Source organism: Octopus bimaculoides, chromosome 2, assembly GCF_046866305.1.
Source record: "Octopus bimaculoides isolate indiv1 chromosome 2, ASM4686630v1, whole genome shotgun sequence".
NCBI classification, from domain to species: Eukaryota; Metazoa; Mollusca; class Cephalopoda; order Octopoda; family Octopodidae; genus Octopus; species Octopus bimaculoides.
The window spans coordinates 136,264,115-136,279,792 of NC_142929.1; the positions used below are offsets into that span (position 1 = coordinate 136,264,115).

The 15,678-nt window shown below is 38.1% G+C and overlaps 1 protein-coding gene across 8 annotated transcripts in view; it reads left to right on the forward strand.

Annotated features, from left to right (window-relative positions):
* The window catches only part of LOC106873483 (synaptotagmin-6), a 287,484-nt gene that overhangs the window by 3,150 nt on the left and 268,656 nt on the right, over positions 1-15,678 (forward strand). For 2 of the 8 annotated variants that reach the window (XR_016240758.1, XR_016240757.1), the window contains exon 1: positions 3,449-5,148. The exons of 1 other annotated variant lie outside the window; for it this stretch is intronic. Coding sequence is in view for 4 of the 7 variants with exons in the window: in XM_014920868.3 (XP_014776354.1) it covers positions 5,086-5,148 (63 nt within the window). In the remaining 3 variants the exon portion in view is untranslated. Of the gene's footprint in view, positions 1-2,545; positions 3,370-3,446; positions 5,149-7,932; positions 8,014-15,678 lie in introns of those variants that run through there. 5 more of the 8 variants (XM_014920867.3, XM_052965624.2, XM_014920870.3 and 2 more) reach the window with 5 other exon arrangements.

Below are 15,678 nucleotides of genomic sequence, written 5' to 3' on the forward strand. Positions count from 1 at the left end.
AAAATCGAACCCGGGAAATCATGGATGGCTGCCATGCCTGCATTCACTTTAAACACGCACATACACACACACGCACACATAAATATATAAACACACTCACAGGCATGCTTATGTGTGATGTGTGCGTGTATAGAATACATTCGCATGTCTATATATATATATAACATATACGCACACACATCTCTCTCTCTCTCTCTCTCTCTCTCTCTCTCATATATATATATATATATAAATACACACACATATGTACATATTCATGTTTACACGCACATACATGCATACATACATATATATATATATACATCTATCTATCTATCTATCTATCTATCTATCTATCTATCTATCTATTCTTTTACTCTTTTACTTGTTTCAGTCATTTGACTGTGGTCATGCTGGAGCACCGCCTTTAGTCGAGCAAACCGATCCCAGGACTTATTCTTTGTAAGCCTAGTACTTATACTATCGGTCATTATTGCCGAACCGCTAAGTTACGAGGACGTAAACACACCAGCATTGGTTGTCAAGCAATGTTGGGGGTACAAACACAGACACACAGACATATACACATATATATACATATACATATATACGACGGGGTTCTTTCAGTTTCCGTCTACAAATCCACTCACAAAGCTTTGGTCGACCCGAGGCTATAGTAGAAGACACTTGCCCAAGGTGCCACACAGTGGGAATGAACCCGGAACCATGTGGCTGGTAAGCAAGCTACTTACCACACAGCCACTCCTGTGGTAAGTAGGCTTTGGTCGGTCCGGAAAGAATGGTACTCAAATAGCGAAGGTAGAGTAATATGCTTTTTTAAATTAAAGTTACAAAAACATCAGAAAAACAGCTACTCGGAGTTTCACGTTCCCGTTCGTCGGGCAACTATCTGTCGGCCCGTTGTGATCATAACCGCTCGAAGAACGGAAGCGTGAAATTCTGAGTTGCAGTTTTTGTGATGTTTTTGCAGCTTTAATAAAAGGCGCAGGAATGGCTGTGTGGTAAGAAGCTTGCTTCCCAACCACATGGTCCCAGGTTAAGTCCCACTGCGTGGCATCTTTGGCAAGTGTCTTCTACTATAGCCTCGGGCCGACCAAAGCCTTGTGATTGAATTTGGTAGACGGAATCTGAAAGAAGCTCGTCATATATATATATATATATGTTTGTGTGTGTGTGTTTCTGTGTCTGTGTCTCTCTCCCCCACTGTCGCTTGGCAACCAATGTTGGTATGTTTACATCCCCGTAACTTAGACGTTCGGCAAAAGCGACCGATAGAATTAAGTAATAGGCTTACAAAGAATAAGTTCCAGGGCCGATTTGTTCGACTAAAGGCGGTGCTCCAGCATGGCCGCAGTCAAATGACAAACAAAACATCTATTCTCAGTGCATTTTCAACTTCTACTTTTCCTATATATTTATCCGTGTAGGATAAAATAACTTTGTTTTCTATATATATATATATATATATATATATATATATATATAAAGGGTAAAGGCCCCCTTGGGTCATGGATGACCACGGGACTGCACCTAAAAATATAATAATGGATACCAGCCTCCCCTACTCCAAAGGAAAAGCAAAGGCCAATACCGCTTGGCACTAGTGATGTCGCAACTCATTTCTACAGTTGAGTGGCCTGGAGCAGCGAGAAATAAAAGTGCCTTGCTCGAGAACACAACACACAACTCGGTCCGGGAATCGAACTCACTACCTGATGATTGGGAGCCCGACGTTTTAACCACTAAGCTATGCGCCTTCACTTATACACACATACCTGCATTCATTTTAAACATACATACACAATCAACACTAATATATAACCACATTTGTTTATATATCTTTGTATGTTATATATATATATATATATATATATATATATCTATAGTTGCATGTATCTATATCCATATACATTCACACACACACACATACACACATATTTGCATGTAGCTATATCCATTTATATTTACTTATGTTTACGTATTTACACACACACACACACACACATGTATTTATATATGCATATGTATACATACATACATACATACATACATACACACACGCACACACATATATATACATATACACACATACATACACAAACACACACACACACACACACACACCTATATATACAGGTAGATGTAGGTATGCGCATACTTGTACGTATATATGCATATACTCATTTATTATTTGTTTCATATATACATATATACATACATACATACATACATACATACATAAAGAAAAACAGAAGGCTAGAAAGACTGAATTGAAAGGGAGAACGTGATTAAAATTTATATAGCTGTATATGTGTAGGACAGGTGAGAGCGTGTCAGCATGGACATATGCAAATATGTGGACATATATTCACATAAAAAAATATAATAAGTGGGAGATAGAGAGAAAAGTTTAAAAGAGAAGGAAAATACTGAAAGAATGAATCTAGAAATAAATACATAATATCGATATCTGGTTGACATGTGGCGAGCTGTGGGCGTCTGATGATTATTTTGAACGTGACATATTGAGAGCTGGGCTGGCGGACGACATCCAAGAACATGGATGTTAGGAAGGAAGGGGGAGTTAGTTTGTTAGTGAGACGGAAAGGGAGGGGGAGAAGTAGAGTTGGAGATAGATAGATAGATAGAGAGTATCGGGGGAGAAACAGAAAAGGAAAGAAAAGGTAGATGAAGGAAATAGTGTGAGGGTTTGGAGGGGAGGGTGAAGGGCGTTAGAAAGGTTGAGCAGTGTGACAGAGAGTGGGAAAGAGTAAGAGTAGAATACTAAGAGAAATTAGAAATACTGGTAGTTAGAGAGGGTTTGTTTGAGATATCTATCAGGAGTTTGAGAGAAAGAGATACATACAAACATAGAGAGAGAGAGAGCGTGTGTTTGTGTGAGAGAGAGAGGCGAAGGGTTAATGTAAGAATGAGAGAGTGAGTTAGAGAGGGAAACAGTAGAAAAAAGGAAAAGAAAGGACAGAGAGGGAGAGAGAGAGAGAGAAAAGAAGAAGAAGAAGAAGAAGGAACATTATGAAAAATGAAAGAATAAAGTGAGGCGGAAAGTGTCTGAAAACGGGAGCTAGAAACTAAGGACGAACTGGATAAAAGAAGTGAGAATTAATGGCAATGATGGAGAGAGTAGGGGTGGGAGAGAGTGATAGAGAGAATGATAGAGAGAGAGAGAGAGAGAGAGAGGGTGGGAGAAGACAGGAGGACAGAGCGGTGATGGAGAGAATTAAATCAACGCCTTTCTGAATGGAAACGTAGTGTGTACCTTGGTGTCTAGTATTTTGTGATTTATGAAATCAAAAGTAAAGAGAAGTCAAGAAATTTTAAACGTGAAATGAATATTATTAAGAAACAAAGGTGAAGTAATTCTAAGCATCAAGCGTGTGTGTGCATGCGTGTTTATGTGTGTGTATGTGTGTGTGAATGACCAAACTTCTATGTGTGTGTGCGTGTATATACAGGTGTATGTGACTCAGTCTCTCAATCTGTATATATGTACATACATACGTACATACATGCATATATGTACACATGCATATATTCATTCATGTTTTGAGGTTTCACGCAAATGCACACATGAAGCAAGTGTCTTCGGATTTGCATCCAAGTGTGTCTCCCTGTTTATGTATGTTTCCCCTAATATTTGTGAACTAAAAAGCAATATATCCAGAAATATAATTTCTTTCTCTTTCAGTCTTTCTCACTTTCTGTTCCTTTCATCACTCTCTCACTCTGTCTTTATCTCCTTCTCTCATCTACTCCCTCGCTTTTACAGTTTATTCGCTTCCCCTGGCTTCGTCACTGTCCTTTCTACTTTGTCTCACTTTGTTTCTCTTTAGTTTGTCTGACTGTCTATCTATCTATCTATCTATCTATCTATCTATCTCATTTCATTTTTATCACCTCGTCTAGTTACCCCCGGCCATAATTTTTTTCTGCCCCTTTTTCTACAAAAACGCACACAGATGCGTATACATGCATACATACATATATAGATACAAATAAATATAATTATATATATATGCATAATAAATATACATTATATATATATATATATATATATATATATATATAAATATTTTAGGTAAAATAAATAAATAACCATATGTATATACTTATATATATACATATATACACATACATATTAACATTTTAAAATATATATATAATATAAATAATATAAATAATCTATATATCTATCTATCTATCTATCTATCTATATATATATATATATGTACATACACACACACATACACTCATATAGGTATATCTTGCATACTTTTATTTCGTCTCGTATCGGTAATATATTTTGTTGATATTGATGTGAGCATATGTCAGTTTGGCGGAAAAGAACTGCTTGTTCTACATATCAACAACAGCAACAACAGGCGCAGTAGTAGTAACAGCAACTCAGAGAAACACGCCACAGAACACATAATATCAACACGAGATATATGAATGACCCAAACAAAAACTTCCAGTTTATTTTTCTGGCTTCTGTTATTGCTAGTTAGCCTTTTGTTGTTTTAGAATTATTTGTTTTATTTCTGATTGCTTTTTTTTTTTAAATAACACGAATGGATTTTTGATAATTTCATTACCTTGAACAAGGAGTACATCTGTTGAGAAAAATAGAAACTAACTGATCGTCAAAAAAGCTCAGAAACTCCACTCCGTAACGAAAGGGTGCCGTCTTATATATTATTGATATAAAAGATATCTAAATCATACAAGTATATGCATATAATTATATAAGTATAACGAAATGCGATGAGCTTGTGTTGTTAGTATGGAAAACATGAGAAATCAGTGAGGACAAGAAAATTTAGAAAGTAAAACAAATTGATTTTTTTAAATTAAAAAAAAAAAAGAAATACCTGATAAACAAACAAAACAAACGACATTTATTTCAATATGTATCTTTTCGTTGTTTCTTCTAGAGGACTATGGCATCTAGAAATAACAAACAACAAAGTCAGTGTTTTAGACAACACCCGAAATAACAACCTATCACTCTCTTTTTAACGCATACATATATATATATATTTATTCTTACACACTTATATATCATATATGTTATACATGAAAGATTCGGCTGATCACTATGTAAACGGACGTGCTGAGGAACTAAAAACAGTGAGTTTATCATATTTTTCTGACTTTTATTTTTTCATATTTCGTTTCTTTTCTGAATGTGCGAATGACGAAATAAGTTTATTTTTATGGCCTTGTTGATTAACTACACATTTTTTTTTTATAACGAGCTTATTCTGTACAATGTACTCAGGTGTACTACAGCTGCTCTGATGTTCTGTTTTATGTTATACCTGGGGTATTTTTGTAGCCGTTGTTGTTATATTGTTAGTTGTTGAAACTATTTATAGATAATACATCTACATCGAACAAGTATATTCTGCAGCGAATTGTCTCGCATATTGGGCACATATGGAAGTGTATGAATGCAAGTAAACAATTAGTTTATCTCCAGCTGTTGATGTTTTCCCCAGTGAAAAGTGTCCTGACTGCGGATAAACTTTCTTCGTGTATTCTGTTTCTTTTGTAGGTGAGTTTGTCTAAGTGTGTGTGTGTGTACATGCGTGTGTAGGGTATTTGTATGTAAATATTTACTACTCCTTCTTAGTCTTCTGTTATAAGCTCACTGTTATAAGATTGAATCGATATCAATGTTTGACTAGTACTATTTTTCTTATCGGTTCCTGGATGATGAAAACAAAAGCAAAAACGCAAATTAAAAAAACAAAAAGAAAAAAAAACCCGGTCATCGGCGTCATTTGAACTTGGAACGTAAAGTGTTGTAACAAAAACTGCTGGCATTTTGTAGTTTCTGCTAATTACTTCTTGAAAATAATGATTAGACATATTTTCCACGCGAAGCTTGAAATTATAATAACATTGCAAAATTAGATCAGATTCTGTGACGTTCATGCTTTTCTTAAGTAGTCTTACGTTAATGGTACGAAAGGTGTGCATCCAGAAACCAAGACCGGACAGCAGATACCATATTTATTTTCTGTTTCTTTGATACAGGGTTCAAATCCTATACTAGGTATTGCGTATGATCAAGTCTAGTATATAATTAATACATATTCATTCATACTTTACCGACTCCGGCTGACTGAAAGATAAAGTTGTTAGCGTCGGGATTTCAGTGAAGAAAATTGCGAAAAAACAAAAAAACAAAAAAAACAAACAAACAAAATTTTAATTGTCTTTGTCCCATACATAATTACGACCTTATAAATTATAATTTTAGATCCGTCGGGGATCGGCTCCGCTTTTATCTCTCCGAGGACGGTCGATAAACTCGATGTAAGCTATGTATGTACTGGTGTCGATAAAAATCATCTGAACCATCATCCCCTCCCAAAGTTTGTGGCTTATGTTAAATAAAAGCGAAATTTTTACTGTTAAGACTCGTCTCTCGAGATGGAGGTAATCTCGAAAGGGCGTACTTTTGGATTAGCTGTCACTACCTCATGAGAAGGAAAAAAGCAAATAGTGATATTTTTCTGTGAAAGAATGTTTTACCCACCAAAGTTTAATCTCTTTTACATTTTTGCTCGCTGAATCCTGTGCCCGTTTCCCGTAAATTCTTATCATTACACTCGTCTCACGAAACGGCTGTAATATCTTTTATTTCTTTACTTGTTTCAACTATTAGACTGCGGCCATGCTTGGGCACCGCACTGAAGAATTTTTAGTCAAACGAACCAACCCCAGGGGTTATTTTTTTAAAAGCCTGATAATTATTCTGTCGGTGTCTTTTGCTGGACCACTAATTGACGGGGACGTAAACATACTAATACAGGTTGTCAAGCAATAGTGCGGGGACAGACAGGCACACACATGTGTGTGTGGGGGGAGGGGAGGGGGCAAACGCACACATATACGACAGGCTTCTTTCAGTTTCCATTTACCAAATCCACTCACAAGGCTTTGATCGGTCCGAGGTTATAGTAGAAGACACTTGCTCCAGGTGCCACGCTTTGGGACTGAGCCTGGAGCCATGTCGTTGGGAAGTAAGATTCTTACCACACAGCCACACGTGTGTGACCATTAAAAAAATCTAAATTTTGTCCCATATCCTTCCAACAGGTCATAACAAGGCTTCTTCTTCTTCGTGTTGGAATGGTGTCCAGAGCAAACTGTTAAGCTTGATGGAGATAAAGAATCGAATGTACGGAGAGTCAAATAAAAATGAAATCAGGTAACCGGGAATCGAAATTGGGTCCACTAGATCTATATCCCGACGTAGTCATTAATACAAACATTAAAAACAAAAAGTGCTCAAACAAACGAAAAAAATATATATAAATACACTTGTGTTGTTGATAAGCTTTTGTTGTGATTATGAAATTCACTATTAATAGAAGGAGCCTGCACCTGGTCACTTGATTTGCTAGAAACAACAGCCCCCCTCTTCGGACAGCACTCTACTATCCGTTGAATAATATTGTCTTATCTTCAGTAGTATGCCTGATAAAAGATGGGATGGTTTTGGTCGGAACGGCGTTGATTACATAAGTCTGTTCGGTCAGAACGTACCTGGGGCTAAACATCAACGAGAAATACAGAGGCACACTTGAATACGCACGAACAAAACAAATACTCATGTATATTTATATACAAATATGTACATACACAAATCCAGGTGAACACACACGCACACACATTGAAATCGATGAGATTACTATTCATGAAAGTACTCAGTATATCGTTATGCAAAGTTGAAGAGTGTTTCCTTCAGAGTAGCCCGGGCTACACTGAATAACACGCACACGCACGCACGCATGCGCATGCACGCTTTATACCTCAATGTAATTCTCAAATAGATTCAGAATGATACAAACGTGACAGCGCTGGTCCATTGAATCGATGAATTACGTTCTTGCATTGCAGGTGAACATGCAGCTTGGGTCGACACAAGGCTAACTTCTTAATCACTCGTCTCCACATGTTGCCTTTTCCATATACGTTGATGTAAGTACCAGTGTGTTTGTTTGTCCCCAACCCACCGCCTGACAAACCTGCGTGGGTTTTACATCCCCATAACTTAGCGGTTCGGCAAAATACCGGTTAGAATAAGCACCCGTTTTAAAAAGAAAGAAAATGTACTGGCGTCAATTTGTTCGACTAAACCCTTACGGGCTGTGCTCCAGCATTGCCGTAGCCCAGTGACCGAATAAAAGGAGAAAAGATGGACACGTCTTTTTCTTAGTCTTTGCTACATCACTCGTGGATGTCACCTCCAACTCGAGAACAAATTTGCCTCCAGTCTGTGCAAGATGACTCTGCGCGTGCCAACTCTGAGACAGTGTAGTGCTGTATCCTGCATAAGTTCACGGACGAGCATCATGCAGGCCTCAGCACCAGGTTTGAACAGCTCCACGGGGTTATAGAAAAAAAAAAAGCGCAGTGACAAGATGATCTCTTCGAGGAAAACGGAGATCTGCGAATTTTAACCGTCTTTATTTGATTACCTGACTGACTGACGGGTGGCAAAAATCCATTTTGTGTCTTGTTTGACATATGATTGGCATAAAAGATGGGCAGAAATACATGTGCCGTTTAGAGATCGTTGTTGGGTTACTGTAAGAGATCAGCATTCAGAGCTGTAGAACAGAACGGACTCTTCTGCAGCACGAAACAGGCATAGTGTTAGATCACGTGATAGCTGCGGTGTTTTCCAGATTTCCCACGTACACACCCATATGCATATATGATACGCATATGTTTTTGGTCAGGACCAGGAATTCTAAATTTATAAAATTCAGATCGCAATATTTATTAGAAATGGTGTGGCTGTGAGGTAAGAGGCTTGCTTCCCAACTACATGATTCCGCGTTCAGTCCCACTGCGTGGCACCTGGGGCAATTGCCTTCTATTATAGCTTCGGGTCGACTAAAACCTTGCGAGTGGATTTGGTAGACGGAAACTGAAAGAAGCCCGTCGTATATATATATATATATATATATATATATATATATATATATATATATATATATATATATATATATATATATGTATATATATATATGTACATACACACGCACACACACCTATGTACGTGTCTTTGTGGTATGTTTGTACCCCTACCACCGCTTGACAACCGATGTTGGTTCGTTTGTGTCCCCACAATTCAGTTTGGTTCGGCAAAGCGACCGGTAGTATAAGTACCAGGCTTTAAAAAATTTAAGTACTGAGGTCGATTTGTTCGACCAAATCCTTCAGGCCGGTGGCCCAGCATGGCCGCAGTCCAATGACTCAAACACGTAAAAGACAAAAGATAAAAACAAATGTAGGCTGATAGTGTTTTAATCTTAGGAGAGGCAACGGGTATGCTTTGGTTTATTCCTAATTATGTCTTTGATGTAGTTTCACGTCGATTTTGTCATATAAATGTCCGATCTACTCATTCAGTTAACATATAAAGTGGCCGAATATTCTACAGGCACATGTAGCCTTGCTCTCTGTCGTTTACAACGACGAGGATTCCAGGTGATCTGATCAACGGAACAGCCTGTTCGTGAAATTGCAAGTGGCTGAGCACTCCACAGACACGCGTACCCTTAACGTAGTTCTCAGGGATATTCAGCTGACACAGAATGTGACAAAGTTAGCCCTTTGAAATACAAGTACAACTCATTTTTGCCAGCTGAGTGGACTGGAGCAACGTGAAATAAAGCGTCTTGCTCAAGGACAGAACACACCTCCGGGAATCAAAATCACAGCCTTACGATTTTGAGCTGAAAGCCCTAAGCACTAGGTCACGTGCCTTCACACAGACACGTGTACCTTTAACGTAATTCTGTGGTAGATTCAGTGTGACGTTAGTGTGACGATGCTGGACTGTATTATAGGTATAGCTCATCCGACTTGGGTTAAATTGACTCGTGGCTATCGTAATGCATTTGCTCAAGATCAAACGCGGTGAGATCGAAATCGAGACTTCAAGGATGCGAAGCGAACTCAGTCATGTAAGCATCATCTGGTCGATCTTTCTCTGACATTTTTAATCCGCACGCACCATCCATCTTGGTCCTGCATTAGTTGAGAGATGTCTTCGGGGAGGCATTCAGAATCTCTGGTGAGTTGATCTGCATATGTTGTGTTCGGACGACCTGCTCGAGTATTACAACGCTTTGACTTCCATAGCAGTAGGTCGCTTGCCAGCTCTTGTTTAGCTCGCCAGCGGTCAAATGCAGAGTCAATACAATTAATTGTTCCTTTCCCACATTTCTGAACTTATGCTTATGTCAGAGATCATTAAATTAAGGGTGGTACGCAGACAGGCAGAATCATTAAGGCGTCGGAAGAAATCTCTTGCGGCGTTTGTTACCGCCTTTATTGTTCTGAGTTCAAATCTCACCGAGGTCAATTTTGTCTTTCATCCTATCGTGATGAATAAAGTAAAATACCAGTCAAGTACTGGGATCGATATTATCGACTCTTCACCACTCACAAATTTCAGGCCTTGTGCATATGTTAGAAACCATAATGATTGTGTATGGAAGAGTACGGACGTTGTTGTAAAATGTTTTAATGCGTTGCGTAAATTTTTGCTCCAAAACTCGTTTATATATATCTGTGTGTACACATAACCACATGTCTTGTAGCTCGTTTATAACTGCAAACTGTATGAATAAATGGACATTTGTAGCAAATAAAGGAGTATTGAAATTATTATTGAGCACCAAGGCGACGAAATGGCAGAATTGTAAACTCATCGAACAAAGCTTAGCAGCATTTCTTATAGCTGTTTATATTCTGATTTCGAATCAGACGTCTTCAAGTTGACAATGTTTTTCTCAGGATGTGGTCAATATCCATGAGAAAAATTTTTTGTAGTTCTGATGCCTTGGAGGTTTCCTGGTATTGGTACTGTTCCTAAATTATTATTATTACTATTTATTCTTTTTATCTCAGGTTTTGTTGTAACAGCTGGAGTCTTGCATGGTTAGCGGGCTTGTTACTTGCACCCCACGATACCATGCTATCTGTTCCTTTCAACTATCTCATACTTTCCTGGTTATTCTTGCTGTGTCAAGGAGGGAAATCTTTCGTAACAGTTCTACTGGGCACTCTATTTCGATTTCCTTTCACTCCTGATTCAGCATTGAATTATAGTTTGGCTTGCATCCTTATCTCACCTTTTTCTCTGCCTCTAAACTTTGTGTATAAGCAGTCTCTGGATGACGACCGAGCCTGCACTGCTCAATCACAGGACACCTGCCGAGCGAAAGGCTTTCACCTTTGATTCTAACCTCATTCACACCAATATTTGATATACTTGTATTAGACATTTCGACTCAATATTGAGGCTTGAGTTTTGAGGTTAGCCACCAACCAGTATTTTTATCGAGACACCATCTCTGGTAAGATTGTCAACCAAGACTGCAGAGCTCTTACAGCCCATATTATAATAATAATAATAATAATAATAATAATAATAATAATAATAACAATAATAATATTAATGATGACGATGATGATGATGATTATCATTATTGTTATCATTGTTGTTGTTTTACTTCTCAGAGTGCTCGGTCTTGTTTGTTCTGGTAGATTCTGTGAGAACGGACAGCAGCCTACTGTCAGAAGTTTCACGGGGCTTCTTTCCGCACATTATAAGCTTTGATACTTGATTGTTAATTGTTGTGAGAGATATTCAACATCCAAGTACTAATCTCAAAATCCTAGCTGTCCCCCAGCGGAGCAGTTTTTGGGCTTTTTTCTGCTCTCATGTCAATTCCGATTTCTCTGACATATTTCTCGAACTAGGTTGTTAGTGCTCCGAGTGTCCCTACAACTACTGGAACGACAGACACTATCCTCATAGTCCACATTCTTGCAATTTCGTCTTTTAGTAGTCTGTACTTTTCAATCTTTTCTAGTTCTTTCTCACTTATGCGTGCATTCCCAAGTATTGCAACACCTATAATCTTGGCTTCCTGTTTTCCGTTATCCACCTCTACAACATCTGGTCTTCGAGCCTCGATTTGGGAGTCATATTGGATTGTAAAATCCCACATTATCTTATATTCTTTGTTCTCCGTGCCTCTTTCTGGTTCATGTTCGTACTATTTCCGTGCTCTGTCAAGGCCGTACTTTTCACATAGCCTCCAGTGGACGAACTGCGCCATGTTATCGTGCCTCTTTTTGAAGTGCTTTTAGGCTAGCTTACTACTCTCACTCACAATATGTCAGATTGTTTCGTTTCTCCTGCAACACATCTTACAAAGGAATGATTCACTACTCTTATCTACTTGAAACTTGGTGTAATTAGTTCTCAGAGCTTGTTCTTGGGCACTACATACCAATGCTTCAGTGCATCCTTTCAGATCACTTATTCTTAGCCATCTCCAAGTGTTTATCTTGTCTTTTCTTTCGATTTCTCTGAGGTATTTCCCATGCAGTGGTTTCATTTTCCAATTGTTTACTCTTTCTTCATCTTGTTTCTTAAATTTTTGTGGGTGCATCACATTTTCGGTAAGAATTGTATTGTTAATTCTGACAGCGGCAACTAAGGATTCACTCTACTATTTGATGTACCATCCCAGATTGTACTCCTCGTTGACAACACATCTTGTATCCCATGATGCCTTTTCCTACCGTGTTTCTAGGCACATACAGCCTGTCAATATCGCTATTATTATTATTATTATTATTATCATTGTTATTATTATTATTAGTAGTAGTAGTAGTAGTTGTAGTAGTAGTGGTAGTAGTAGTGGTAGTAATAGTAGTAAGGCGGCGAGCGTGCAGAATCGTTAACACGTCTTGTAAAACGCTTAGCGGCATTTCGTTCGTCTTTATGTTCTGAGTTCAAATTCCGCCGAGGTCGACATTGCCTTTCATCCTTTCGAGGTCGATAAAATATGTATCAGTTGAATACTGGGTGGGGTGGGGGTCGATGTAACTGATGGCCATGTGCCAAAATTTGAAACTATTATTATTATTATTATTGTTGTTCAGTAGTTTTATTTTTATAACGTGCTTTCACTTCACTACCGAGCGCAGCTCTGTGCGCCTTGGGTATGTGCTGGGGTTTGCTGTGGTGCTCTTATGTTTACTGTATTGAAAGTGTTTTGCGTAGAATGTGTGCAGTACCCAGTAGTGCAATTTTCTGTATGTTATATATATTTGTAAGTCCTGGTGTTTTTGTTATGTATTTGTCTGAATATTTTTTTATATTCAGTAATTAAGACTTTGTACTTTCATTGCACTGCCGATCCCAGTTACGTGTGCCTCGCTTTCCTGCAGTGTAGTTCTGTTTTATTTTCGTATTTTGTTTTGCATTAAAAGTACTCTTTGTAGTATAATGCAGTGCCAATAATACTATTTTCTGCCTGTTGTGCATATTTGTATGTCCTTGGTTTTTCTCTCTATCATTCACAAGGATTGTTTGTGTTTACGATCTCTAGTCTGCTTCTTTTAATTCTGATATATCTTTTACTACATATCTTGGTTAATTTCTGCATCTCTTTGAGAGATAAATTACCATCTTTTGGAATTGATATTTCAATTAGGAGACATTTCTTTTCATGGACGACAATATCTGGCTGATTAGCTTCAACCTTCTTGTCTGCATGATTAGCTTATCTCGTTGTTATGATTCGCTTTCATTTTCTGAGAACGATTCTGATTCATGCTTAAATATTGCTTACATTCAGTGCCATCTTAAAGTATGGGTACTCAGGGTAGATGTCCGGTGATCCCACTGATTTAGGGACCCAATGCTTATCGATTTATGTTGTGGTTATGTATGTTGGGGGCCTCCGTGCATGACTTTGCCTTGGGCCTATAATACTTTTGAAACTGCCCTTCTTACACTATCTCTTTTCTGTTGGTATTTCATAATGCTGGTATAACATTCGGTGTATGGAAGTCCCGACTCTATCATGTTTGTAGATGTATTCTTTCATGGTTACAATTGGACAGCTAGAGACATTGTTTCTTTTGCTACTCCATGCATTCTGCAGTCAAGTACTAAAACCGTCCCTATATATATACTGTTTTACTCTTTTACTTGGTTCAGTCATTTGACTGTGGCCATGCTGGAGCACCGCCTTTAGTCGAGCAAATCAACCCCAGGACTTATTCTTTGTAAGCCTAGTACTTATTCTATCGGTATCTTTTGCCGAACCACTAAGTTACGGGGACGTAAACACACCAGCATCGGTTGTCAAGCGATGTTGGCGGGACACATCACACAGACACACAAACATACACACGCACATACATATATATATATACATATATACGACGGGCTTCTTTCAGTTTCCGTCTGCCAAATCCACTCACAAGGCTTTGGTCGGCCCGAGGCTATAGTAGAAGACACTTGCCCAAAATGTCACGCAGTGGGACTGAACCTGGAACCATGTGGTTGGTAAGCAAGCTACTTACCACACAGCCACTCGTACACACACACACACACACACACACACACACACACACACATATATATATGTAGTTTATATATATATATATATATATATATATATATAAACTACACTTTTCGCTGTCCAACCATCACCAAAGCCGTTAGTCAGTCTTTCCATGCCACACTTTGACCCATCACCCTAGAATCAATCAAATAAGAACCAGTTAAATATTCAGGTAGAGTCAATATTTTTGGTCGTGTGGTTAAGTTAGAGAACACTATTATTATTATTATTATTATGTGGTAGTCCTCGTTAGGACGACTGCTACTGTTATTTAGCCCCAGGAAACATCATCTCCAGTTACCTATCGACACACAGTTAGAGACGATGTTTCTTGGGGCTAAATAACAGTAACACTCGTCCGTCCTAACCAGGACTGCCACATTATGTTGGCAAATAATCTTTACTCTACAGGGTGTCCACAAGGTCTGGGTACATGGAGTAAATAAAATCATAACATAAGCAATTAAATATAAGGAATAATAACTTCTTAAAGTATGTGTTAATCCCCATGTACCCAGACCTTGTGGACACCCTGAATGTTTCTCGTTCAGAGATTTATAAATAATAATTTTTCTATTTATTATTATTATTATTATTATTTCCTTTAAAGTTTATGAAAGCCATAAAGTTTACGATATTTTTTTTTATCCCACCGTATTTTCTTTACTTAGTCAGTTCGTCTGTACGTATTTGCAGAAGAGGCAAGACGGCCGAAACGATAGAATTTAAGTAAAACCAGCCTTCACTCTCAAGCAGATATGGCTTGATAGTATTTACCATGCTTTCGATAACTATTTAAGGTACTTATGTAACCACAGACAGACATCGATATCCTCTCAAAACCATCATCTTTGATCCCGTAGAACATCCAGCTGCGTGAAGAATGTCAGGGTCGACCTGTCAGAATGAATGGCAAAGTTGACTCCGGTGAGGTTTGAACTCACAAGATTTAATCCGACTTTACTAAATACTATAAGGTTTTTAATTATTTTGTCCATTATTCTAACCGATTCTACCAGAATGTTGCCCGGGAACCTGACCGCTAATGTATTACTAATGTAATCGCATCTAATATAATTCTGAAATGCAGAGGCGTCACACATTCTCATCCATGTTTCTCTAAAATGTATGGCGTTTGTGTAATGAAGACGAAAGCAACACATCATATTAGGACACAGAGGAATAACGCCCACTCGAC